Source organism: Bufo bufo, chromosome 1 (assembly GCF_905171765.1).
Source record: "Bufo bufo chromosome 1, aBufBuf1.1, whole genome shotgun sequence".
Taxonomy (NCBI): domain Eukaryota; kingdom Metazoa; phylum Chordata; class Amphibia; order Anura; family Bufonidae; genus Bufo; species Bufo bufo.
This window is the reverse complement of record NC_053389.1, coordinates 764,434,247-764,462,074: the sequence shown is the minus strand read 5'-3', so window position 1 is coordinate 764,462,074 and position 27,828 is coordinate 764,434,247. Positions and strand designations below refer to the sequence as shown.

The 27,828-nt window shown below is 43.0% G+C and overlaps 2 protein-coding genes across 2 annotated transcripts in view; one reads left to right on the top strand and one right to left on the bottom strand.

The window, feature by feature from the left end:
• Positions 1-4,321, top strand: part of LOC120986238 (CD209 antigen-like protein C) — a 69,097-nt gene extending 64,776 nt beyond the window's left edge. Inside the window, exons 14-15 of the transcript XR_005775658.1 lie at positions 177-179; positions 4,293-4,321. The gene's annotated coding sequence lies outside the window, so the exon portion shown is untranslated. The remainder of the gene's footprint in view (positions 1-176; positions 180-4,292) is intronic.
• A 21,185-nt stretch (positions 4,322-25,506) lies between these two features.
• The window catches only part of LOC120986237 (perlucin-like protein), a 42,928-nt gene continuing 40,606 nt past the window's right edge, over positions 25,507-27,828 (bottom strand). Inside the window, exon 9 of the mRNA XM_040414693.1 lies at positions 25,507-26,583. Coding sequence (XP_040270627.1) covers positions 26,445-26,583 — 139 coding nt within the window. The 3' untranslated portion in view covers positions 25,507-26,444. The remainder of the gene's footprint in view (positions 26,584-27,828) is intronic.

Genomic DNA, 27,828 nt, shown 5'->3' with positions numbered 1-27,828 from the left:
CATCTCTGCGTTTTCTGTGCAGGCGTGGACGTTGTTTCTGCACCAATTAGAGGAGGTGATCGCAAACAAAAGCTTTTGAGCAGAGAAACATATTGGATGTTTATTCTGGAAACCTGCATACCGAAGGGTCTAAACAGAAAATATGATCTAACTTTGCAGTATATGTAGTTCATCAGTATGTGATTTCAAATGCATAATATTTAATTGCTACCTCCCCGCCCATGTGTTCTTGGTTGGACTTCCCACCTAATCCAGGAACACCTGGGCTTGGGATGTAACCTCTACTCAATTAGAGAAAGAGGAGGAACCCATTTGTGTTGTATATAAGTATCTGTTTTTAGTGCACTATGTATTGTCTTGATGGAGGGCTCAATACCATAGCCCGAAACGCGTCACAATTACTTTGTGTCTCTCCATGTGATGTATGTTGGATCTTAAATTTTGAAAGCCGAATAAAGAACAAATTATTTTATACGTCAGAAGCTGGAATCGACCCTTTGTTTTTGGACATATCAAACGTGGCTGGGTTCAAGCCACATCTTCCGTGCTTCACAAGGGTGATTAGAGGTGAGAGCTGCAACTTTTCTTTTTCTCTACACCGCATATAGTATACCTTATACCTCACATATCAGTATACTGCTGTGTATACTATATATCTGTATACACCGCATATACTATATATCTGTACACACTGCATCTATTATACCTCATATCTCACATATCAGTACACTGCTGTATATACTATATACCTGTACCCACTTCATCTTTTATACCTTGTACCTCACATATCAGTACACTGGTGTGTATAATATATATCTGTATATATTGCATGTATTATAAAAAATATAATAGATTTAGTGTATACAGATATATAGTATATACAGCAGTGTACTGATATGTGAGGTATGAGGTATAATACATGCAGTGTGTACAGATATATAGTATATACAGCAGTGTACTGATATGTGAGGTATGAGGTATAATACATGCAGTGAATACAGATATATAGTATATACAGCAGTGTCCTGATTTGTGGGGTAAGAGGTATAATAGATGCGGTGTGTACAGCGCGAATATTTATCACGAATATCGCCACTTCGAGAATTTGCGACTATTTAGAATGTAAGGTTGTAGAACAAATTTGGGTGGCTCCACGAGTAAGTGAGATAGTGCTACTATCAGTGCTACTATCAAAAATGATTCCCCCTCTCATTAAAAGTAAATTAGATCAAAAGTGTAGATAGGCACAACCAAATATCTGGGTCATTTGGAAACACAGTATTTTAATTCCACATCTATTGCAATATAAAAGATACAATAAAAATAAAAGGATACAATAAAATTCTATCTTTGGTGTGTATTACAGTTCACCTATATGCGGTAAAAAAGGGACATATATCCTAGATGTCAATCAATGAGCAGAGGTCGACCTCCATAAAATATCCAGAGAATAAAATGACCTATGCAATAAAAAAATTAAATAAACTTAGGTAATGATCAAAGATAATGTAGTGTATATTAGATCTTATTGTTCATCCTTCCAAGGAAAGCAATAGGTTGCTCGTATGCTTGGCGTCCTAACACTGACACGTTCAGGGTGTTGACCAAGAGTTCATATAGTCGAGAATATGCTGTCATTAATCCACTTTATATTTGCCCCAATTGTCTGCAAAAATGTTCTTTCCAAAGTATCGGCATAAATCAGGGTACTCACGGTTATTGCGATCAAACTGCGGTCAGAGTTTCACGCTGTGTGGCGTCCCACCTGTGTTCAGCGTGATCGTCGTTGCTTGCGCAGTAAATCTCATGAGTTATCACGAGAACTGGAGTGTTCACCCTACGGTATTAGTTGTGCCGCCTTTCAATCCCGGGGTGTGTAGATCCGTGGACAGCTGTCAGTCGTAATTAATCAAGCTTGTAAGAAGAAAGTTTTGTAGACAGGATCCTGTTTGTTGCTTCAATAATGCATATCTGTACTTTTCTTCAGAGAAACATTTGGGTACTTTGTAAATAATTTGTCCAAACCAAACGCGTTTCGGAGTATATATAGTTTCTTACTCCTTCTTCAGTGGTAACTCAACTATGAACAGTCGTACCCTTATATACCTTATCTTTAATTGAAGTGTAGGTCATCTTAAAAATATGGAACTGGATTGTTGTATCAAACAAATCATCAACTCTTCATTTGCTTCACATAGAATATGTACTGATGCATGTATAGGCTTTCAATAGCATACTGGTCATTCAAAACATCTTTCCGCACAAAAAACGCATGTAACTTAGCATTGCGGTTTTGGTGCGTCTTCAATGCGTTTTTTAGTCCCCCATGCGTTTTTTGCTTCATTGTTTCCAGAAACAAAAAAACATTCAATTCTATATATCTGATTCATGTTTTCTCATTGCTGCTAACAGACATTAAGCAAAATATACTTTTGCAATTGAGTAATATACAGATCTGGGGTCGGACATATGTATTGGTATAAAGCCTACTCCAAATGGGTTATATTTAATACTGTATATTCAGAAATTACAGTTATAGTACGTTTATCATCTTGATTGCGTTTTATCCAAAATCTGTATGTTATAGATCTATCTTGTCAGGACACATCTATGCAGTCAGCCATTTTTCCAAAATGGACATAATGGTAATAATAATGAGGGTGGCCCTCACTGGACAGATGGTAAAGCCAGGAGCAGTGAACCACCAGCACACACTAAGCCAACTAAGCCACAAGTTACCACCGGCAACAGCATGCGTGGCAACCATGTCACGGCAATCACCCAGAAGGCCGAGACACTGCCACTGCATGGTCTAACAGGAACACGTTGGCGCGGGAAAGTTGGAAGATCTCCCAGGCGGTGAATGGAGGGCTGCTTTTTAGCAGAAACTTTTATGTGTTACAGTTATTAGACTATAGCTTCAGCATCCAAAACGTGCATTGAGGGGCAGTGCTGTGGCATGGAAAGGGGCATGGCTAAGCATAAATGAGGCATGGTCTGTGAAAAAGGACATGGTTATGTCCCACAAGACATCTTTAAAAAGTTGGTATTTATGTCATTGCATCAAGCACATTTCTATTGGAAGGTTCATCTTATAATATAGGACACGAAAATCGAAGGTTTCTTAAACAGTGTTGATGCCCTAAAAAATTGCAGTACGTTTAGACACAAGATTTCCTTGACTTTTAGGCCTCTTTCACACTTGCGTTGTTGGGATCCGGCATGCACTTCCGTTGCCGGAGGTGCCTGCCGGATCCGGAAAAACGCAAGTGTACTGAAAGCATTTGAAGACGGAACCGTCTTCCAAATGCTTTCAGTGTTACTATGGCACCCAGGACGCTATTAAAGTCCTGGTTGCCATAGTAGGAGCGGGGAGCGGGGGAGCGGTATACTTACAGTCCGTGCGGCTCCCCGGGCACTCCAGAATGACGTCAGAGCGCCCCATGCGCATGGATGACGTGATCACATGGATCACGTGATCCATGCGCTTGGGGCGCCCTGACGTCACTCTGGAGCGCCCGGGGAGCCGCACGGACGGTAAGTACACTGCTCCCCCGCTCCCCACTACACTTACCATGGCTGTCAGGACTTTAGCGTCCCGGCAGCCATGGTAACCACTCTGAAAAAGCTAAATGTCGGCTCCGGCAATGCGCCGAAACGACGTTTAGCTTAAGGCCGGATCCGGATCAATGCCTTCCAATGGGCATTAATTCCTTGCGGCAAGTGTTCCGGATTTTTGGCCGGAGCAAAAAGCGCAGCATGCTGCGGTATTTTCTCCGGCCAACAAACGTTCCGTACCGGAACTGAAGACATCCTGATGCATCCTGAACGGATTACTCTCCATTCAGAATGCATTAGGATAATCCTGATCAGGATTCTTCCGGCATAGAGCCCCGACGACGGAACTCTATGCCGGAAGACAAGAACGCAGGTGTGAAAGAGCCCTTAAAAGGGTTCTCCGAGTCATTTAAACATTTGACCACATCTGAATGTTGTGACAAAATAATAACAGGCTATACTCACCAGTTTAATCTTCAGTCACCTCCAACGCCATGCTCCGGTCTTTATTTACATGGCTGTAGCGATGACGTAGCTATATTCCCACTTGACCACTTCAGCCTACCAGTGACTTCCACGATGTATGAGATATTGAGAAAGAAATAACAATTTGGAGGCTCACCCATCTATAGGTAGGGATACGGTGCTCGTGTCGTATTGACTCACCCAATCAAAAGTAAAATAAGATAAATGTACAGAAACGACAGGCACTCACCATCTGAGACCACCCAGAGATAACTGTGTAAAAAATTTGTATTTTTTTAGCACCTTATTCTAACAATCCTATAAAAAAACAGAATTAAAATACATAGACCAATATATAAAATTGGATTAAAAAAATATAGATGAATACCTTGGCCGATTACAATACAATGTTTAACTCCTTATAATAAGATATAATGTATGTAAAAGGTAGCCGTTTACCTCAAGGTAATAGAGGTCTTAGATTGTTAGTATAGTTAGCTTGTGTCGCTGCACCGTGGTGTCCCACGTGGCAGTCAAAAAACAGAATGGTTTTTATCTCTTTGATGAAATGAACCGGAGGTCGCGCTACCTTAACTTCCAGCTCTTATCGCTCGTGGAGGTGCGTACTTGGCATAACACGTAGCTCGAAGATTCAGATCTTGGCATCTCACGTGGGCCGATGCTCCCCTCCCGATGTCGGAGCTCTTTCCTGCACAGAGCGTAGAGCGAGCTCCCTTGTCTCCCAGCTGTGTCACTCGTGGGGATCCATGCTCGGCATATCATGTGACTCGTGAGATGAAGGCTTGTTATCTCACGTGAGCCGGCGTTCCTCTTTTGGTCTCACAGCTTGTAATAGAGCGGTAAGGAGAAAGGTTATAGACACCCAACTTTATACATAGATTTTTGCAAAAGTGGGTCTTTCAATATGCAGGCACCGTATACACCAGATGCGTTTCGGAGTGTTACCTCACTCCTTCTCAAGTGGTTACCATAACCATTCTGGTTTTTGACCGCCACGTGGGACGCCACGGTGCAGCGGCACAAGCTATCTATACTGACAATCTAAGACCTCTATTACCTTGAGGTAAAAGGCTACCTTTTACATACATTATATCTCATTATAAGGATTTAAACATTGTATACATCTCAAAAGACTCGAGTCTGATTAACCCTTGACTAACTTTCTAATTATTGAGCGGATTCCAAGTTCAATTAATCCTTGCAAGTATGTTTTGGGTGAGGCCAACCAACCTTAGGAAATATACCAATACACTATGTGTATATCACAGTTATGAAAGATTATACCTAAAACTCCATCACATGTTGACAGCATCATATACGAGGATACATATACCTAATGGTGTGATTTTAGTGTTTAAGGCGTATATATACTGAGCACTGGTGGATATATGCCGATGTTGATGCAGATGTTTATGCAGAGGCTGATGTGAACGGTGTGGAATATGTCAGCCACCTTATGGGTTTTAGTGACCTGTGTCTGCCATCCACACTTTACACATGGTAACCTGCCAAGGTATTCATTTACATTTTTTTTTATACAATTTTATATATTGGTCTATGTATTTTCTGATTTTCATAGCATTGTTAGAATAAGGTGCTAATAAATACTAATATTTTACACAGTTACCTCTGGGTGGTCTCAGATGGTGACTGCCTGTCATTTCTGTAGATGTAAGAGATCGCTCAGGCCAATCATTTGCTGCAGTATAGGGCATATGGTCACGTCATTGCTGCAGCCAAGTAAGAAAAGACTGGAGCATGGCACTGGCAGTGGCAGGGAATGAAACTAGTGAGTATGTCGTCTTTTATTTGTTTCAAAAAGTATTTATTGGTTTTTAAAGCAATGAATATCGGCAACATACTGCCAATGCACCCCTCGCAGGGGGAATACACAAAAGATAGAAACAGGGTATAATAAACAATAAAGAACGGTACAAATGATCTAGTATCTAGTCAAATATATAGACTGCGATATATTCAGACAGAGTAAATATAGTCCTAAGTGACTTTGTATGACTTCAACACTTATCACAGTTGAACATAATAGTGTAGGTCTGGATCAGCATAGTATGACATCCAGGGAGACCATATTTTTTCAAAATACATTACCCTATCCATACAAATGGCTGTAAGTTTTCCATAGAGAATTATTTTATTGATCCGTTCAATGACTGCTTCGAAACAGAGGGTTGATTTTCTCCACTGTTGTGCTATATGGGTACGGGCTGCCGTGAGGATATGTTGTAAAAGTTTAAAAGAAGCATTAGGCCTCTTTCACACGAGCGTGACGGATTAGGTCAGGGTGCGTTCAGTGACGCTCGCACCATTTTGCAAGCAAGTTCAGTCAGTTTTGTCTGCAATTGCGTTTAGTTGTTTTTTCTGCGCGGGTGCAATGCGTTTTGATGCGTTTTTCACGCGACAAAAAACTGAAGGTTTACAAACAACATCTCCTAGAAACCATCAGTGAAAAGCACATTGCATCCGCACCTGCTTCCGGATGCAATGCGTTTTTCACTGAGGCCCCATTCACTTCTATGGGGCCAGGGGCTGCGTGAAAAACGCAGAATATAGAACATGCTGTGTTTTTCACCCAACGCAGAACTGATGCGTGAAAAAAAACACTCATGTACACAGACCCATTGAAATGAATGGGTCAGGATTCAGTGCGGGTGCAATGTGTTCATGTCACGCATCGCACGAAAAACTCGCTCATGTTTGTGAAAGGGGCCTTAGTGAGTTTAGGGGGTTTGTCTCCCAACAGTAAGGCTGGGTTCACACGGGCGTCACGTTTTGGCTCAGGATGCGTCCCGGGTGCATTGCGGCAAACCCGCGCGAGTAGGTACGCAATTGCAGTCAGTTTTGACTGCGATTGCGTTCCGTAGTTCAGTTTTTATCGCGCGGATGCAATGCGTTTTGCACGCGCGTGATAAAAAACTGAATCTGGTACCCAGACCCGAACTTCTTCACTGAAGTTCAGGTTTGGGTTCGGTGTTGTGTAGATGTAATTATTTTCCCTTATAACATGGTTATGTCACGGAAGGTGTACAGCAAACTAGAAGACACAAAAGGAAGATCCGGCTGACTGGATCCGAAACGAAGGAACCAAAGGGATAGCCCTGCACCAGACCTGGCTCTCTCTCTAACTACTCAGCCTATGCGAAATTCTCAATGGTAGAAGATCGCATATCCTCGTACCTCGACTGAATAACCCCTGAACACCCTATAATAGTGAGGGGACACGACCATCGGCTCCCTACACTTGATACGGAGGGAGTCAGGGTCTCCTGGGATCCAGCAAACAGGAAAATACAAATAAATGAACAAAACTTATCTGTAGAAGACTCAGTAGTAGCATCCAGCATGCATATACTCCAGGAAGTTGTAAGCTGGAGGCACTCTCCTGGTCACATTTCCATCTGCCAGTGAGGGCCACCCTTGTGGTCATACTGTCACGACTGAGGATGGGGAAAATCCTCAGCCGTGCGGTATCAGCAGATGGAGTGGTCGCTGCTCGACCAGGACAACAGGATTAGGGAGCAGGTCACCTCCTAATCGCATCCCTAACCTGACCCTGACTCCTAGCTACATGAGCCCATCTTGAGGGCTAGCAGGGACTTCAAGGTTCCGGAGCATGAGCCCTCCTACCATTAAGGTCGGCTCATGTAGCTAGGAGTCAGGGTCAGGTTAGGGATGCGATTAGGAGGTGACCTGCTCACTAATCCTGTTGTCCTGGTCGAGCAGCGACCACTCCATCTGCTGATACCGCACGGCTGAGGGTTTTCCCCATCCTCAGTCGTGACAGGTTATAAGGGAAAATAATAGCATTCTTTAATACAGAATTCTTAGTACAAGGTCAATTGAGGGTTAAAAAATAAAAATAAATTAACTCGCCTCCTCCAATTGATCGCGTAGCTGCCAGTCTCCTGTTCTTTCTTCAGGACCTGTCAAAGGACCTGTGGTGACGTCACTGAGCTCATCACATGTTCCAATCACATGGTCCATTCCCATGGTGATGGACCATGTCATTGGACCATGTGATGTGACATCACCACAGGTCCTTTAGCCGGCAGCTCATGATTAAAGAAGTAAGAAGAGCTCGGCAACTACACGATCAAGAGGAGGAGGTCAGTTAATTTTTTTTTATTTTTTAACCCTCAATTGACCTTGTACTAAGCATTCTGTATTAAAGAATGCTATTATTTTCCCTTATAACCATGTTATAAGGGAAAATAATACAGTGAATAGACTGTCATCTTAGTAACCATGCGTAAAAATCGCACCGCATCCGCACTTGCTTGCGGATGCTTGCTATTTTCACGCAGCCCCATTCACTTCTATGGGGCCTGCGTTGCGTGAGAAACGCACAATATAGAGCATGCTGCGATTTTCACGCAATGCACAAGTGATGCGTGAAAATCACAGCTCATGTGCACAGCCCCATTGAAGTGAATGGGTCCGGATTCAGTGCGGGTGCAATGCGTTCACCTCACGCATTGCACCCGCGCGGAAATCTCACCCGTGTGAACTCAGCTTAATACGGATAAGGTTAAGTTAGTTGGGGCAGCTATAGTGAGAGCAACGGAGCGGGGCGCAGCATAGCGTAGTGCAACTTGACTTAGGGGGAAGTTTAAGGCAGATAAAGGGTTAAGGTTTTTTTTTGGGTTAGGGGTTGGGCTAGGAATTTTGCGGGCATTATATATGCCTGGGGGAGGAGTCACCTCTCACCGGCGTGTAGGGATTTGTCACGGTTAGTTGCATTATGGAGAATTTAGTTTTGGCTGTGAGGGCTGCTGCTGAGCGGCACGGGCAGGACTGGCTGCAGGATTGTTTAAGGGTGGCTTTATCGGGTCCGGCCGGGCCCCCTGCGGCACCTGCAGCCAGGCCCAGGGCCAGGAGATCAGTGCCTCCTGAGCGACTGAGCCCTGAGGCTACTCCCCGGGTGCGGCGGTGCTTAAGGAGCCCCGTCAGGGACCCTCTGCTGCCGCTGGCTGGGGCTGAGGCTGTTAACCCTTGCCGGCGCAGCGAGAGGAATCCTGTTCAGCGCCGGGCATCGGCGGGAGAGGGACGTCCTGCGCCGCGCGACAGAGGGGGAGAAGTTCCAGAGCGGTGTCTCCCTCTCCAGTGCCTTCTGGAGGGGAGCGAGCCGGCGGTCGGATCTTACCTGCTCAGCCCGCTGGTAGGGTCCGATCCGGGAGGGCGGCGGAGTGTGCGGCCTCATTGGCGGTTGGTGAGGGCCTGTCCGGGAGCGCAGCTGCAGTGAGGGATCAAGGGGCGCCGCGGCATGCATCCACTGGCCGGCGGCGGTCTGCATCTGCTCAGCGGAGGAGCTCGAGGAGGGGAACAGCGACACCGGTGGTCGGAGGCGGTACTGCTGATCAGGATGTTTCCCAAGCGCTGGCTGTGGACTCTGGGTTCGAGTCCCCTATGGAGCAGCAGAGGAGTGTGACGGCGGTTTCAGGGCTTAATGCGGCTGCCGGTTTTCCTGCCGGCGAGCTGGGAATGGCGGAAGTATTTCCTGTTGGTGGAGGTGCGCTGGGCAGGCGGCCATCAGGAGGTGGGCCGGGCGGCTTTGAGGACGGTGACTTGCGGCCAGGCCAGGTGGACGCTGGCCGTGGCTCCCAGGACTACGGTGCCTTGGAGGAGGGCGAAGTGAGTTTGGACGAAGGGGATGCGGACGGTGGCCTTGACGTTTCGGCGGGTGCCGGTCCTTCCTCAGCATCGGCGCGCAGCGGATCGTGGACGGGAGGATCTACAGGACTGTCGGTGGCTGCTGGGAGGACGCCCCAGGGACAGCCAGGTGAGTGAACTTCGTGTCAACAACGGACCCTTGGCGGGTCGGGGTCGGGGAGTGATTGGGGGGGGCTGTCTGGGTCTGAGGGTTTAGTGCGGGATTTTATGTTGGGTATGCTATCGCTGGTGGCGCGCTTGGGTTCGGGTGCTGGCATAAAGTTGGATTTGTTGCGGTTGTGGTGTGATTTTCCGGGGCTGTTGGTGGTGTGGTCGGAGGTGGTTGCTCGGAGGGTTTGGCGCTTGGCGCAGTTGGTTGTCCGGATTAATAAGGCTAGGGCGAAGCTAAATAAGGAAGTGGGCCGCTTTGTGCGGTGGCATGGCGGCATAGTGGTGCGTCACCAAGAATTGGAGGCGGCTTCGCCTCAGTTCCTTAGGGATGACGGGGTTCATCTCAATGATGTGGGTATCGACATGTGGGCCCTAGGGCTTCAGGAGGGATTGGAGACAGCTTTGAGGGTGTGGCAGGATGCCCATAGGTGAGGTTTCACCTAAGGTCGTTGGTGACAGGTTAACAGAGGGTCCTGGAAGGCAATTCAAGGCTTACTAGGTGCATGACAAGTTGGAGCGTGCATCGCATGAGGATCGGTAAGCTGGTGGTTGGGGCCCCTGTTTGGCAAAATGGGCCCACAGGGGTAGATGGAATTAGAATTGGCGGATTTGGTGCCCTTGGGTCGGTGACTGCGGCCAAGGGTAAGGTGGTATGAAAAATGGAGGGAAGAGTGAGGAGAATGGCTTGCCTTGTTGCCTTCTACGATCCTATTAGTCTTTCAAGGTTCGGAATGTTGTCATTTATTTTGATATGCTTTTGATATGTTTTTCCTGTGTTTTATTATTAACATTGAAAAGTTGGTGAATTATGTAAATGTTTAATAAATTGGGCCGATTTTATCCAAGAAGGTATTCATGTGTCTTATTGGGGGAAGGGTAGTTAGTTTTAGAAGGTTTAGTGGATGACTGAAATGATCTTCCATCCTATTAAGTCACTGAATGTATAAGGTGGCAGATCCTATTCCAAAATCTTTTTACTATTGGGCAGGACCACCAAATATGTAGAGGTAAGCCTACTTCCAAGCAGCCCCTAAAGCACTGATCCGGAACATCTGGATAGATTGAATGTAGTCTGGCAGGGACCATATCTACTCTATGTAAAACTTCAAGTAACGTTTCAGTTAATGAAACTTGACAGTTACTTTTGCTCAAAAGAGTATAGCTTCTTTTATTGTTTTATCACAATTCCTAGTGGTGGAAACATTTTTTAAGGGAATGTGTCATCAGAAAATAACCTATTGTTTAAGGCCTCATGCACACGACAGTATTTTTTCACGGTCCGCAAAACGGGGTTCCGTTGTTCCGTGATCCGTTTCCATTTTTGTTTCCGTGTGTCTTCCTTGATTTTTGGAGGATCACCAGACATGAAGGAAAGTAAAAAAAAATCTAAGTCAAGTTTGCCATGCAAATGATTGGAAAAAAACTGACGCGGATGACAATTTTCTGTGCCTCCGTGTTTTTTCACAGACCCATTGACTTGAAAGGGTTCGTGAACCGTTGTCCGTGAAAAAAATAGGACAGGTCATTTTTTTTGACGGACTGGAAACACGGATCACGGACGCGGATGACAAACGGTGCATTATCCGAGTTTTCAATGGACCCATTGAAAGTCAATGGGTCCGCAGAAAATCACGGAAAACGGAACAACGGACATGGAACACAACAACGGTCGTGTGCATGAGGCCTAAATCACATTTTTTTATGTTGAGCACATTTAAAAAAAAAGTGGGGTGTTATTTTTAATTTTCCATGTCACTGTCTATTGTTACACAAAAACCATAAATCCTGCAGTTTTCGCACCAGCCACTAAAAATAATAAGTGCCAATTTTTGGTCTGTGCAAAACACTGTAGTTTTCTCCTTATTATTATAGGCAGGTTTAGAATGAAAGATATCACCTCTGTGTGTAGATAAGACAAGATCAACCATTCACAATAGGTGATTATCATTAGCTTATCTATTCCCTCCTTGTACAATGACCACTGCACAGGTCACAGAGCATGCCCAGAAAACTCTACCATAGAAGTCAATGAGGCTCTCTACTGTCCATTGTGTCTATGGACCATTTGGCTGCCATAAAGCAATTCTTTAGATGCTTTCTAAATGCTGTTAAGAACAGCTCAGGTAACATGGTCACCCCCATTATAATTTTCAGTAAATAGAATAAAAAAAATCTGCAATCAGAAAACAAAAACATTAGAAAAAAAGGATAGATGTTGCTATCTGGTTTTAACTGGCAGAATAAAATGTTGTGCCACATTCACTGTAAATTAAACCCCTTAAAGGGGTTCTGCACTTTGTTTTAACTGATAATTTATCCTCTGGATAGATCATCAGCATCTGATCGGCGGGGGTCCAACATCCGGGACCCCCGCCGATCAGCTGTTTGAGAAGGCAGCGGCGCTATAGCAGTGCCGCGGCCTTCTCGCTGTTTACCGCTGGCCAAGTGATGTCACGACTAGTATCAACTAGCGTGGGCGAGGCTAAGCTCTGTTCACTTGAATGGAGCCTAGCCCCGCCCACAGGCCAGTTGATACTAGTTGTGACGTCACTGGGCCGACGGTAAACGGTGAGAAGGTCGCGGCGCTGCTGGAGCGACGCTGCCTTCTCAAACAGCTGATCAGTGGGGGTGTCGGACCCAGAGGATAGATCATCAGTTAAAATAAAGTGCAAAACCCCTTTAAAGTATTACTTACCAGTAAGTATTAGAAACTGTATTCCTAAAAATAAGACATGCCAGACAATCCAAAGTATTGGGGAGAAGTTCATGGGGTCCGTTTACTGTCTTCATACCTTTTTTACATCATATTCAGATCCTCACTCATATGTCTCAGAACAAGGTAAGCCTTGACGCAGGGGAGAGGGTAAAAACTCTCTCTCTCTATACATATATGTATATGGACATAATAGATATATGGTGAAAATTTTGTCCATGAGAAGCTTTAAAAAACATAACTAGCCGATATCTGCACCAACATGGATATAAACCAAAGATGAAGGCAACCAGGGGAGCTAGCTAAGGACAGGGAGGAGATATCCATGACCAGGTCAGACCGTGTATCGGCAATGGACTATGTATGTGCAACAGGTCTGGAAGAAATTATGTTTGATGGCATGCTTAAAACTCTTCTGCTTAAAAGGCCATTTATTTGGACTGGCATTGTAATTTCTCAAAGAGAGAAGTTGAGAATGAGAAGTGACACTGTTTTTAGATTTTCATTAAATTCATTGAATTCCAGAAAGATAACATTTTATGAGAAGTTAACCTTTAAGCGGGAATGTTAACCTATGTGTCACTCACCTACAGGGTCATTGTCACATCAAGTAACACATGACATAGTGCTAAGCTATTTTGGGAGAAATTTTCCCAATTTAATTTTCACATTGTTTCCCTGTTGAGATGTGTGGGTATCTGAAAGAGGATATTTTAGAAAAAGCTCTTTCTATAGGTGAGAATAAAATATACAGTATAAGGCCTCATGCACACGAACATATTTTGTTTCCGTGTCCGTTCCATTATTTTTTTTGCGGATAGGATGCGGACCCATTCATTTCAATGAGTCCGCAAAAAATACAGACAGCACACCGTGTGCTATCCGCATCCGTATGTCCGTTAACATGTCCTATTCTTGTCATTTTTGTGGACAAGGATAGGCATTGTTACAATGGATCCGCAAAAAAAAAACTGATGCCATACAGACGTCATCCGTTTTTTTTGCGGACCGCAAAACACATACGGTCATGTGCATGTAGCCTAATATAGAAGCCCATTCAAAAATAATAATACACAAACAGTTGTACAATTCATGTCTTTTATTAAACACTTTGAGTAAACATGCATGATGCAGTAGAAAAAGTAAGTGAACCCCACTGTTAAAGGAGTCGGTTGGGATCCAACTTCACCGTTTGAAGGGCCTGCAGCACTCGGACAAGAGCTGTATCCTGTCCTGTGTACCAACACAGAGCCATATTCTGTATAGCAACTGTGCTTAGTACTGCAACGCAATTACATTTTCCCTTATGTGACTGATGGATGTGATGTCAAAGTCTGAGGAAGACTCTGTGGTGCTTCTCCAAGCACCATGGCCCCATTCAACAACTAATAGGCTAATGTGCTGGGAGTCGGATATTAATGACCTTTTCAATCCTCCAAGAGATAATTGGCAAACGGTATTTCAATGAAGGAGACTGGAAATGTGGGCTTCACAGCTGCTTTGCCCATTAAATAAAGGCACACAATACCTGGTTACTGACAAACCTGCTCTTCTCAAGAAATGGAAGATGTGTAATAGGGACATATTGCATTGCAACCCACCTAGGGTTTTCACAAGACGACCTGGCTGTTCCACAATGCTTTGGGGAACATGTTCTATGGACAGATGAAACAAAAGTGGAGTATCTTTTAGCACAAATGCACACCATGTTTGAAGGATATAGAACATCACATATCAACACCAAAACCTCATCACAACTGTGAAGGATGGTAGAAGGAGTATCATGGTTTGGAGCTGCTTTGCTGCTTCATCGCGTGGACGTCTTGTGATCATTAAAGCGGTTATCCAAGACTATAAAAATGTCCCCCATGTGCTGAGCCCCTCACAATGAATCTACTTACCTGGCTCCCCGCTACCTGCACCGCTCCTGGTCCCTGCACCGCCGCTGCAGCTTCTCCCCGTGCGCAAATGAAAACATCGAGGGGAGCACCCAATGGCAGACAGTGACGGGGACCGAGAGCCTCTCTAGCATCACGGGTAACGCTAGGGAGGCTCGTCCCTGTCACCGCCTGCTCCCCCCGACACTGGATGTTTTCATCCGCACACGGGGAGAAGCTGCAGCGGTGGTGCGGGCACCAGGAGCGACGCAGGGAGCCAGGTAAGTATATTCATTGTGAGGGGCCCGGCATATGGGGGAAATTTTTATAGTCTTCGATAATCCCTTTAAGGGAATAATGATACGGCGTATAAAACTATTTTACAGGAGAATGGGGCAGCACTCCATGACCTCTAGCTGGAGAAGTGTTGGGAGATGCCACAAGACAGTGACCCAAAGCACAAATGTAAATCCACTAAAAAGTGGATGAAAAAGAAGATTTGTGCTTTGGAATGACTAAGTCAGAACATTGTGCTCATCTTATATGAAGTGGAAAGAAGCATTTGGTGGAGGTTATTGCTGCTAAAGGGGATCTATAGGGAATTAAATCCAAGGGTTCACTTACTTTTTCACCCTGCACTGTGGATATGTGCTTAGTAAAAGATGTGAATGGTCTAACTCTTTGTGTGTTTCTAGTATGTATGTCTATTTAGGCTGCGTTCACACGGGCGAGATTTCCGCGCGGTGCAATGCGGTAGGTGAACGTATTGCACCCGTACTGAATCCCGACCCATTCATTTCTATGGGGCTGTTCAGATGAGAGGTGATTTTCACGCATCACTTGTGCGTTGCGTGAAAATCGCAGCATGCTCTATATTCACGCAACGCAGGCCCCTATAGAAGTGAATGGGGTTGCGTGAAAATCGCAAGCAAGTGCGGATGCGGTGCGATTTTCACGCACGGTTGCTAGGAGACGATCGGGATGGAGACCCGATCATTATTATTTTCCCTTATAACATGGTTATAAGGGAAAATAATAGCATTCTGAATACAGAATGCATAGTAAACTAGCGCTGGAGGGGTTAAAAAAATAATAATAATAATTTAACTCACCTTAGTCCACTTGATCACGGCCCGGCATCTCCTTCTGTCTCCTTTGCTGAACAGGACCTGTGGTGAGCATTAATTACAGGTAAAGGACCTTTGGTGACGTCACTCCGGTCATCACATGATCCATCACATGATCTTTTACCATGGTGATGGATTATGTGATGACCGGAGTGACGTCACCAAAGGTCCTTTACTTGTAATTAATGATCAAGTGGACTAAGGTGAGTTAAATTTATTTATTTTTTTTTTTAACCCCTCCAGCGCTAGTTTACTATGCATTCTGTATTCAGAATGCTACTATTTTCCCTTATAACTACCTGTATAGGTAGCTATAATATATCAAACGTTTTTAGAAAGCTTGCGACCCTTGAAAAGCTTGAAGTTGAGGATAAGTGTCCACAATCTTCAGGCTTTAGGCCACAGCTGGCACAAATTCTCCACTAAATGGTGGCTTGGAATTTGGCATTGGGTTATTGCCCATGGACAGTTTAGTGTTATATGTTTCACATGACTGATCTCCAGCTTCCAAAAAATTTGGGGAGGGATTTATCAAAACTGGTGTAAACGGAACTGCAACCAGCAACCAATCAGATTCCACCTTTCTTTTTCCAAAGGAGCTCTGAAAAACGAAAGGTGGAATCTGATTGGTTGCTATGGACAACTAAGCAAGTTCTACTTTACACCAGTTTGATAAATCTCCCCCTTGGTGTCTGGTTATTTCTTAAAATCAGGTCTTCCTGCATTCCTGGGCATATGCGTCGCACAGACAGGGAAGCAGTCATCTGCTTAATGTTCACCTCTGCCTTCTGCAAAAGTTTCCCTAGAGGTTTACGTCAGTAAATTCCCTGTTTTTCTATTTGTTGTAGATATTACCATAATATTCTGGCGCAGATTGTGATGAAAAGATTAGTTTCACCGCAATCTGCGACTTTTCCCCGCTCACACGAGGTCTAAAATAGGGGGCTTGGTGTGGGGGCGGGGAAGGGTCGGCAGGCCGTCTTATTCATTATTTTCTACGCCTGTTTTAGGCGTAAAAAATTGTCTAAATGGAAGACCGCTCAGAAGCTGGCTTACATTTACATACCAGCGCTGGATACGTCAAAGTTATGTAGAGGCCGGCGCCAGGTGCTTATTAAGATGGCGTCTAAAACGACGGTCTTAATAAATGACCCCCAATGTTAGCGGATGATAAGTCTCCTGAATATCAGTACCATTGATAATTCCAAGGCTAATATATGCTCTGTGAATGCCATATAGAATTTTCTCTGTATCCATCATGTTCTTTCGGCATGTTCTCCATAGACTGTGTCTGGTATTCAAGTGAACTGGAATGACCTGCAACTCTAGACCCAATCTATTTACAAGAGAATCTTATAAACCACTGTAAGGAATTGTTGTTCCCTTCACCAAAATTGAGTTTGTGCCTTAAAGGGGTTCTAGCCCACCATACTAAGCTAAGGATTCATACTTGCCTGCTTCCCGCCACTCCGGTCCTCCGTGCTGCCTCTGGTGTCTCCGTCCTCCGGTCTCCACCCATGGAGCAGCATGGGCATGGTCACATGCTCCACAGCAGCCAATAACTGGCTTCTGCAGTGACATACTGCTAATGAAAAAAACTCCTGAAAAAAATGTCAAGAAAAGCATTATGTGACATGCCTAAAACATGACACGACAAAAAAGGCTTGTAAACATGCCAGAACATCCTGGTATTTTTTTCAAGCCAAAAAACGCTAAAAAAAAAAGGACATGGCCGTTTCTCAAAAAATTGCATCTCTTTTTATAAAAAAAAAAGGGGGTTTAACTATGGTATTTAACAGGCATGCTCAAGTCGTTGTTTATCTCATGTACATCTTCCTCATGCTTTTCTTTTTTTCAATTTGGTAAACCAGTCCCTCTGGTTTGTTTCCATACTGTATGTAGCACTTCCTGTTGCTGTATCCAACAAAACCCATGGTGCACTAGTTTATAGCTCCTCCCACCTAGTTAGTTACATAGACGCTTTCCTATCACTGCCACTAACTAGCTAGTTTATAGCTCCTCCCACCCAGCTAGTTACATAGACACTGGCCCTAATGCCCAGCTAGTTTATAGCTCCTCCCACCCAGCAAGTTACATAGACACTCCCCTATCGCTGCCCTGCCCATGGACATAGGAAAGAGCTGCATGGACATGGTCATGTGACTACAGCCCATAATGGAAGATAGGAGCGATAAAGGTAAAAGAAATACATTACAAAATTACAACTACCTTTATGTAAAATTACAGCTACTTTTATATATGGTGCAAAGCAGAAAACTCCTTTAAGGGTATATTCACACATTTGCAGATTTGTTGCAGTAATTTTTACACCTGAAATTTCTATTCTATACTTGCAATTTGGGTTTTTCTGCAGAAGGTGCATGGATTTCTGCAAGCTTCATTCCGATGAATAGTACATTTGCAGCAATTTCTGCAATAAATCTGTTGAAATGGAATATACCTTTAGTCTCATACATACAAATCAGGAAATTTGTAAGAGCATACACGTTTAAGGATGCAATACATACTTGTCAACTCTCCTGAAAAAAGGGGAGACTTCCTGGATGAGCTGGAAAGTCTCCTGGGAGCAGCATGGAGGGCTGTGTTCTTCCAGAAAGGAGTCCTCCATGTATTATAGAAAATGTATAACTGTATGTGGTGGAGGAATGGCGCAACATCAGATTCAGCCTCAGCATCCAACCGTTCATTGAGGTGAGGCATAGAGATGAGCGAGTCGAATCCCACAAAGTAGAATTCGATCCGAATTTCAGGATAAATTAGATTCGCCTAGAAGCCGAATTTCATCGTGCTTCGTGTCAACAAATCGATTTAACCTGAAATAGTATAAAAAACAAAATAAATTCTAACTTACCTCCTGCATTTGCTCGCAACGGGCCGCCAGCCTCCATCTTGCTTAAAGATCTCAGCCGAAATCCCCTGCTGCGCGAGATTACATCATCACGCTGGCCGGCGTGATGATGTCATACGTAACCACGCCAGCCGGCGTGATGGCGTAATCTCGCGCCGCACAGGATTTTGCCCGAGACCTTCGAGCAAGATGGCGGCGGCCAGCCCGTAGCGAGCAAATGGAGGCGGTAAATAATAAAATTTGTGTTCATTTTACACTCAGATGCCGCGAACATGTATGAATGCGGCATCTGAGGGGTACAATGACGGGGGGGGCGGCGCTATCGCAGCTCCCTGTCATTGCACCCACGACTTAAGTAATTTGTCATGAAGCAAATTTTTTTGTGAAATTTGGCAAATCAGCTGAATCGAACTTTTAAGAAATTCGCTCATCTCTAGTGAGGCATCACGCAGGGATCTGATGAGCCACAAAAAGGGGTGTGCTCAATTACAACCGGGTAAAGTCTTGTAAAAGGGGAATGTCTGTGCCTCACCAAAAAAACATGAAAGTTGGCAGACATGTGTGTACAACCCTTATCTCATAACTACAAATGTTCATTTCCATTGCACAATAGGAACAAGTGAGAATCATATGGTTGAAATATGGAAAACTGATGCATGCTTCCAGTAACTTCTTGTTTTTGCTTTTCCAGCCAATTGTGAAACACTCCAGCACAGCCATTTCTACGCCTTCGAGCTTCCTGTTTCTGTTCTTGCATTCCAGGAAATGAATTATTCTTCAGTTTGATGGACTCAGTACCCTATATATACAAACAGCCCTCATCTACCATGCTAAGCGGGCCACTTTCATGACGCTGTTTGTGGCACAATTTCAGACACATTCATTGTCCAGATTTGCTTGGGGGTCACTTATCAAACTGGTGTAAAGTAGAACTGTCTCAGTTGCCCATAGCAACCAATCAGAATCCACCTTTTATTTTTCAAAGGAGCTATGAAAAATGAAAGGTGGAATCTCATTGGTTGCTATGGGCAACTAAGCCAGTTCTACTTTACACCAGTTTGATAAGTGACTTTTTTTTTTTACGACATCCTTGACCAGGGGTGTAGCTATAGGGCAGTGATGGCTAACCTCCGGCACTCCAGCTGTGGTGAAACTACGACTTCCAGCATGCTCCATTCATTTTTGTGGAGTTCTGAGAACAGCCAAGCAAGTGTACATCTTGGGAGTCGTAGTCTTACCACAGCTGGAGTGCCGGAGGTTAGCCATCATAGCTATAGTGGGTGCAGAGGTAGGAGTCGCTACTAAGCCCAGGAGCCGTAGGGGGCCCAAAGATCTCTGTGCCACATAAGAAGACAATGGTATTGTATAAAGTGCATCCGGGTAAAGTTACACCTTTGGCTGGAGGGAAGGGGTTAGGTCAAGAATTTGGTATAGGGGGTGCCGTTTTAATTTTGGCCTCAGGCAGCATGAAGGCTATGTGCTCCCCTGCCCCTGGCCACAAAGCACTGAGGGAAGGGGGACCCAACATGAACTCTTACACCAGGGCCCATGAGCCTTTAGCTACGCCCCTGCCCTTGACATTTCCCATGTTTAAACTAGAAAATAGTTTCAGCCAGGTTTTGTCTATATATATGTGAAGCTGAAATTTCTGATTATGGTGACAAAAAGTGGCACCTGTGGACAGATTTTTGGTGTAAGCTAGAGGCAGATTTAAAAGTAGCAAGTATGGGGGGCACACTCAAAAGGGAACACAAACCGGTAGCAGTGATAATACACTTTAATATGTTGAGATATTAAAATATTAAGAACATACCCCTAAAAAATCTATATAAAAAACATATAACACATGTACAAATAAGCATATGACCAACACTCAGTCTCTGCGCCAAAGCGTCAAATAATCGCAATAGAACCGCGTGCGGCAAAAAATCCAATTCAAGGAAATGTTATAATGGTGGGATTTTCTCACCAGTTCTGTGATAGACTGTCAGTGGACAGATAGGCCAGCAATGATGTACTGCTTAGATGTGAAAATCCAAAACACCCCTTCACTGTCCAGTGCACTGATATAGCAAAGCAAGAGCCCAGTTCTCTGTCGAAAACACTTGTGGTGTAGCGCCCACAATGGTGGGTTAGATCTCACTTGCCTCCACAAAATTAGCAGTGCTGGATGGCAAGTGAGATCTAACCCACCATTGATCTAACCGCACGCGGTTCTATTGCGATTATTTGACGCTTTGGCGCAGAGACTGAGTGTTGGTCATATGCTTATTTGTACATGTGTTATATGTATTTTATATAGATTTTTTAGGGGTATGTTCTTAATATTTTAATATCTCAACATATTAAAGTGTATTATCACTGCTACCGCTTTGTGTTCCCTTTTGAGTGTGCCCCCCCATACTTGCTACTTTTACACTTCCCTACCGGTCCTGAGGGTGGGACCTGGGGGTGAGCATCTTTTCCATTTAGAGAGAGGGTGAGCAGCTGTAATTCTTTTCTACTTCCACTAGAGGCAGATTTACACTGCACAACTGTCAGGGCGATTATCGGGAATGAACATAAACTCTCATTCCCGATAATCAACCCGTGTAAAGGTAGAACTCATCACCTGATGAACTGCGATCTGCTGCCCAGGGTGGTAATGTATACAGTAAAGTGGTATGGTGGGTAGGGAAGGGGGGGTGTATCTCACCCGGTTTTTCAGTTTAGCTGGGTGAGAACTGAAATCCAGAAATAGTATAGCTTCAGCAAGGTATAGTTGCTGGAGCTGTTTTTTATTTAAAGTTGTATGAGCTGAAATTCTTTGGACTGGGAGACAGGTTGGTAGTGGGAGTCTTCCAGTCCACACCCCTAATCCATTACAGGTTCCCTGGCCACAGGTGAGGCCAGTTGAGTTAACCACTTCACATCCGGGCCATTTCCCCCTTCCTGACAGAGCCTAATTTTGCAAATCTGACATGTGTCACGTTATGTGGTAATAACTTTGGAACGCTTTTACTTATCCAAGCCATTCTGAGATTGTTTTCTTGTGACACATTGTACTTCATTACAGTGATAAATTGGAGTCTATATAGTTCACCTTTATTTATGAAATAATCCAAAATGTAATAACAATTTATAAAAATTTTCAATTTTCAAAATTTCAATTTCTCTGCTTTTAAAACAGAAAGTGATACCTCATAAAATATTTATTACTTAACATTCCCCATATGTCTACTTTATGTTGACATCTTTTTGGAAATGTCATTTTAATTTTTTAGGACGTTAGAAGGCTTCGAATTTTAGAAGCAATTCTTAAATCTTTTAAGAAAATTTCCAAAATCCACTTTTTAAGGACCAGTTCAGGTCTGAAGTCCCTTTGTGAGGCTTACATAGTGGAAACCCCCCATAAATGACCCCATTGTAGAAACTACACCCCTTAAGTTACTCAAAACTGATTTTACTAACTTTGTTAACCCTTTAGGTGTTCCACAAGAATGAAAGGAAAATGGAAATGACATTTCTAAATTTCACTTTTTTGCCAGATTTTCCATTTTAATCCATTTTTTTCTTTAACACATCGAGGTATAACAGCCAAACAAAACTCAATATTTATTACCCTGATTCTGCGGTTTACAGAAACACCTCATATGTGGTCGTAAACGGATGTAAGGGCACACGGCAGGGCACAGAAGAAAAGGAGCGCCGTATGGTTTTCGGGAGGCAGGTTTACCTGAACTGGTTTTTAGATGCCATGTCCCATTTGAAGCCTCCCTGATGCACCCTTACAGTAGAAACTCCCAAAAAGTGACCCCATTTTGGAAACTAGGGGATAAGGTGCCAGTTTTATTGATACTATTTTGGGGTACATATAATTTTTAATTGCTCTATATTACATTTTTTGTGATGCAAGGTAACCAAAAAATGGCACTGTTTTGGCACTGTTTTAAATTTGTATTTTTTACAACATTCATCTGACAGGGTAGATCATGTGCTATTTTTATAGACCAAGTAGTTACGGACGCAATGATATCAAATATCTCTATTTTCTTTGTTAGTTTGTTTCAGTTTTACATAATAAAGCATTTTTTAAAAAAAAAAAAAATGTTTTTCCGTCTCCATATTCTGAACGCCATATTTTTATTTTTTTTCTGCTGATCGTCTTGTGCAGGGGTTCGTTTTTTTGCAGGAAGAGTTGATGTTTTTATTGGTATCATTTTTGGGTACATATGTATTTTTGATCATTCATTATTTCACCTTATGGGGCAAGGTGACCAAAAAATGTGTTGTTTTAGCACAGTTTTTATTTTTATTTTTTTATAGCGTTCACCTGAGGTGTTAGCTCATGTGACATTTTTATAGAGCAGATCGTTACAGACGTGGCAATACCGAATATGTATTCTTTCTTTTTTATTTAAGTTTTACACAATAATAGCATTTTTGAAATTATGTTTTAGTGTCTCCATAGTCTGAGAGCCATAGCTTTTTTTATTTTTTGACCGATTGTCTTAGTTAGTGTCTCTTTTTTTGATCGCTTGGTGTTGCACTTTATGTGATGCTAGGTGACAAAAAATTGCTTTTTTGGCACTGTTTTTATTTTATTTTTTACGGTGTTCATCTGAGGGGTTAGGTCATGTGATATTTTTATAGAGCTGGTAGTTACGGATGTGGCGATACCTAATATGTATACTTTTTAAAATTTATTTCACTTTAACACAATGATAGCATTTTTGAAACAAAAATATTATGTTTTAATGTCTCCATGTTCTCAGAGCTATAGTTTTTTATTTTTTGAGCAATTTTCTTATGTAGGGGCTCATTTTTTGCGTTATGAGGTGACGGTTTTATTGGTACCATTTTGTGGGACATACGCCTTTTTGATCACTTGGAATTGCACTTTTTGTGATGTAAGGTGACAAAAATGGCTTTTTTTTACACAGTTTTTATATTTTCTTTTATGGTGTTTATCGGACGGGGTGGATCGTGTGATATATTTATAGAACCAGTTGTTACGGATGCCGCGGCAATACCAAATATGTCTATTTTATAAATTTTTTCTATTTTAAAAATTTATTTTTAATTACTTAATTGGGGATTTTTTTTTACCTGTGAAACCGTTTTTTTATTTATTTTTAAAACACTTTATTTATATTTTTTTTGTTTTTTGTTTTTTTGCCCTTTGCGTTCCCCATAAGGTCATACAAGACCTCTGGGGGACATTCACCTTCACTTTTTAATTTTTTTTCACCATTAATTTCTTCTGTAACTGGGGCTGACACAGTAGCCCAAGTTACAGGGGAAATACAGCCCCCAGAGAGGCTGTACAGCAGAATACAATGCTGTACAGCCTCAGTGCAGGGCTGATCGAGGTCTGTAGAAGACTCGACAGCTCCTGCATTCTCCCGGCCCTGGCGGTCACATGACCACCAGGCCAGGACAGGACGCGTATACAGCGATCTAGAAGGCAGGGACACCTGGAAACTGTCCCTGCCTTCTTTCTGGGCTGCCCTGCTGTCACTGAGAGCAGGCCCCCCGCTCAGCAGCTGCACGATTAGCGTGCAGCTGCCATCTCTGAATGGATGTTCCACTTTGCTAAAGTGCCAAAATAAAGCCCAATTTGGATTGAAACTCCGTGGTCAGAGGAGAAATCTGTGATTGCAACCCCCTAAGAGAGAGCGATCCCTTACACCAGATAAAATGAACCATTATGAGGACGAGCGATGGCAGTAACTAGGGATGAACAAATCGACTTCGGATGAAACATCCAAAATTGATTTGCATAAAACTTTGTTCTAATACTGTACGGAGCAGGAGCTCTGTACAGTATTAGAATGTAATGGCTCCGATGAGCCACAGTTAAAGTCTCGCGCGACTTCGCGCAATAACTTTATAAATTAATTTGTACTGTAAAAAAACATTTCCCGAACTCGGGTTCAGTTCCAAGTGGTACCTTTACAGTGCAAATTAATTTATGAAGTTATTGCGCAAAGTCTTGCAAGACTTTGCGAAGCAATAACTTCAGCTCATCGGAGCCAATACATTCTAATACTGTACAGAGCTCCGTACAGTATTAGAACAAAGTTTTATGCACTCATCCCTAGCAGTAACCATTACTCATCCCCATACAATGGCAATGATCTCTGCATGCAAATACAGCACTTACCTCTTATGATGAGCAGGCAATTATCGGGAAGTATCAGTTCCTTCTTGATAATTTCCTGCTCAGTCCATGCATGTAAATGCATCTTTAGTTACCATCATAAAGATTTGTTTGCCTGATAAACGAGTACTTTACTTGTTCATCGTGTGATCAGTAGCACTTTTATATAGACCTATTATTAGGAATGATTGATACTCAAGTTTGTTCCCAATAATCGGCCCCACAGTAGGCCTGGTAAATGTGCCTTAAAGGCTATGCACACCTTTTGGAGGCAATTTTTTACTTATGGCTGCATATTACTCATTTTTGGCTAAAAATCATATTTGCAATTGGCCTTTATGCACTTTGTGCCATTAACCTTATCTCTAAATTACTAACAGGTCATAAACACTTATTTAAGCCACTTTCTTATCAGTAAGATAAGGATTGAGCTATAATTAGTGTTTAGAATGTCAGAGAGCAGAGATAAGTAGTCCGTCTGTTCCCCAGATGACGAAAAAGACAGAAAATCCACAAGCTGCTACTAGAGCATCTCAGCTCTGTGCAGAAAAAAAGGTTCCATATTTTAATAAAGACCAATTGAAAAAAATGATTTTTAGTTTAAAATAAGTACAATGCAATAATAAAAAAAAATGCCCCCATAGCCTTTAAATCTTGGCCAATGTACATAGACGACTTGTCAGACATTGGAAAATACTGTAGGGTCATTACATTTTCCTAGCATTCATGGGTAATTGATATTCCTGCTTAGCCCCAGTCATTTGGAAGAGGCAATAGCAGACACAGTCTAGGGGCAAGAGTTGGCACTGTTTTTGGAGAAAAAAAAAATTGCTACATGAGACATTGCCAACCATCACCAATCCAGGAAGCAGAACAATAAACATCACAGAATTCCGTTTGGGCTTTTACATTGTCACCAGGGTTTATTGCAAGTAGGAAAATTCCCATTTTTATGTTACAGTTATTTTTATTCCACATGCAAATGACCATATATATATACTTCATTCTATAATAAGACACACATACAAATGTGCTAAGAGCTATGCATGCTGTATGTATGATACGGAGTCCTTCTCTAGTTTTTTGAAACAACCAAGCTGCTTTGACAGTCAAGGGTTTATTTACCGTAATATCTCCTGACTTGCCATAGTTGGAATATACTGTATGTGCACAAGCTTAGTTCTTGGTATTATATTAAAGCCAATCCTTGCTTTAAAATGATATATTTATCAAGGCTAGATGCAATAGTTGGGTTTCAGCACTCGTTCCAAGTCATGGTGCAGGATGAAATTTTTTCCTTCCTGCTTCTGTGTCTGTGTAGGGAGGAAGGGGATGGGGCTGCAAGTAGGAGCAGGAAGAAAGATCACAGCATGTTACCGGGATAGAGGAACTTTTCTTCATTTTCTCATCCCCTATCGCCAATCAGTAAGGCAAGATTTTTCACCTTAAAGGGGAGGGGTTTTTTTGTTAAAGGAGAAGATAAACATTTATTTTTTCAATAGACCATAGAGCATAATGAGGAAATTTGTTTACTCTATAACCCAGATGTTCTCAAACTGTGGAAATTTTTGGTCTCTTCAGCTGGTGATCTCCTGAACAAATGCGTATGTAGACATAGGTAAAAATATTTGTGCATCTCAGGTACCACCAGACTTTTAGCCACAATTTTTTGCACAAAACATAACACAAAAACAATATAGCTCCATCTATGAGTTCTTCTGCTTTGCAGCCTAGGAAACATGAGCAAATAATCACCAGGGTGTCACTCTATGATTAGTTTAAAAAGGAGGCGCTTTCAAGAAAGATTCTTAGAGTCCAAAGTGGAGAACCCTCTTTAACAAATCCAGATACCTTTACATATGTAGGTTGTCTTGGTAGAACATGGGAGGTCATTCCATGATTGAACTCCTCCCATAATTTCTGCACAGTGTTCGTTATTTCGATCATTGTTCGGTTCACCTTCATTCCAGTTACTACAAGATAAGAAAAGTTGCCTATTATTACATAAAAAACTACAATCATGTTTCTGGAAATTGTGTTTATTCTGTTTTTGAAGCCACTGCATTGTATTTGAAGCTCTTCCGTCTGCTCCTTGGTCCCTGCAGCTACCCCGGAAAAGATAGCACATGTCCTATCTTTGGCCACATCTTGCAAATCACTGACTCATTGAAGTCAATGGGTCTGCACTATGATGTGGGCTGCACATGTATTTTGCGGATCTGCAGTTTGTGGTCCGCAAAATGGAAATGGTCAGTGCCCAGCATACCCAGGCAAGTGCCAGGGCTCACTGCTCCTGGGGGGAAGGAACACCGCTTCTCAATCCAAAATTAAAAAAAGTGAATAGCTGCAGCTGTTCCCCCTGTCCCCCCTGTCCCCCATGCAACAGAAACTGCCCGGGCGAACTATCAGCAGTCGGGGGCACTTTCAACTCAGCGCAGACAGCAGCACATACCCTGTATGTTACAGAGTGCACCTGTCACGGCTTCATTACACGTCACACCGTGGCCCTCAGCCAACAGTAGCTGGCGGCTCTGTGATCTGTAATGAAGCCACAGGAAAGCTGAACAGGCTAGGTGCCAGCACGGAGCGAGAGCAGCCAGTCAGCGGAGGCCGTATATCAGCATCATAAGCAGAACATGGGGCAAAGAGCCTCCAGCTCAGCAACCCTCTCCTAGTCTGCAGTATATAATATAACAAGATACTGTGATTTTAGGAAAGTGTGGGGAGGGGGGCCCCCATATGTTGTTACAGTCACCCATGGATTTAAGTCTAGCAGGCAAGTGGAACATTTTTAGATGCAAGGGAAGAGTTTGAAGAAATATTCTTCAAGCCTCTGCTTGAAAACTGTCCTTGGTGAAATTGAAATAAGGTTCAATTTTTTTGTAAACCTTTACAGAGAAGTTTGGATTTCTACATGACATTAAGCAAGAAGTTACTGACTTGTCTAATTTAGAGCTCCGGTGTTTAAAATTCTCTGACCCAGCCGTTGATGGAGAAGTTATGCTAGAGGAGATAGGATGCGCCCTTTAATGTAAAGTAAAAAGTTGCAGATCTATTCAATGTTTTATGTATATAGATTTTTTTATACGTCTCATGGGCAATTTTTTTTTGTAAAATGAACTGTTTTATTGCTATGATTACATCTTTGGGGGTCACCCAGAGTCACTGTGGGTGTTGTTGGTTATGAGCAAGGACATTGACCTTACCCATGGCCTTTC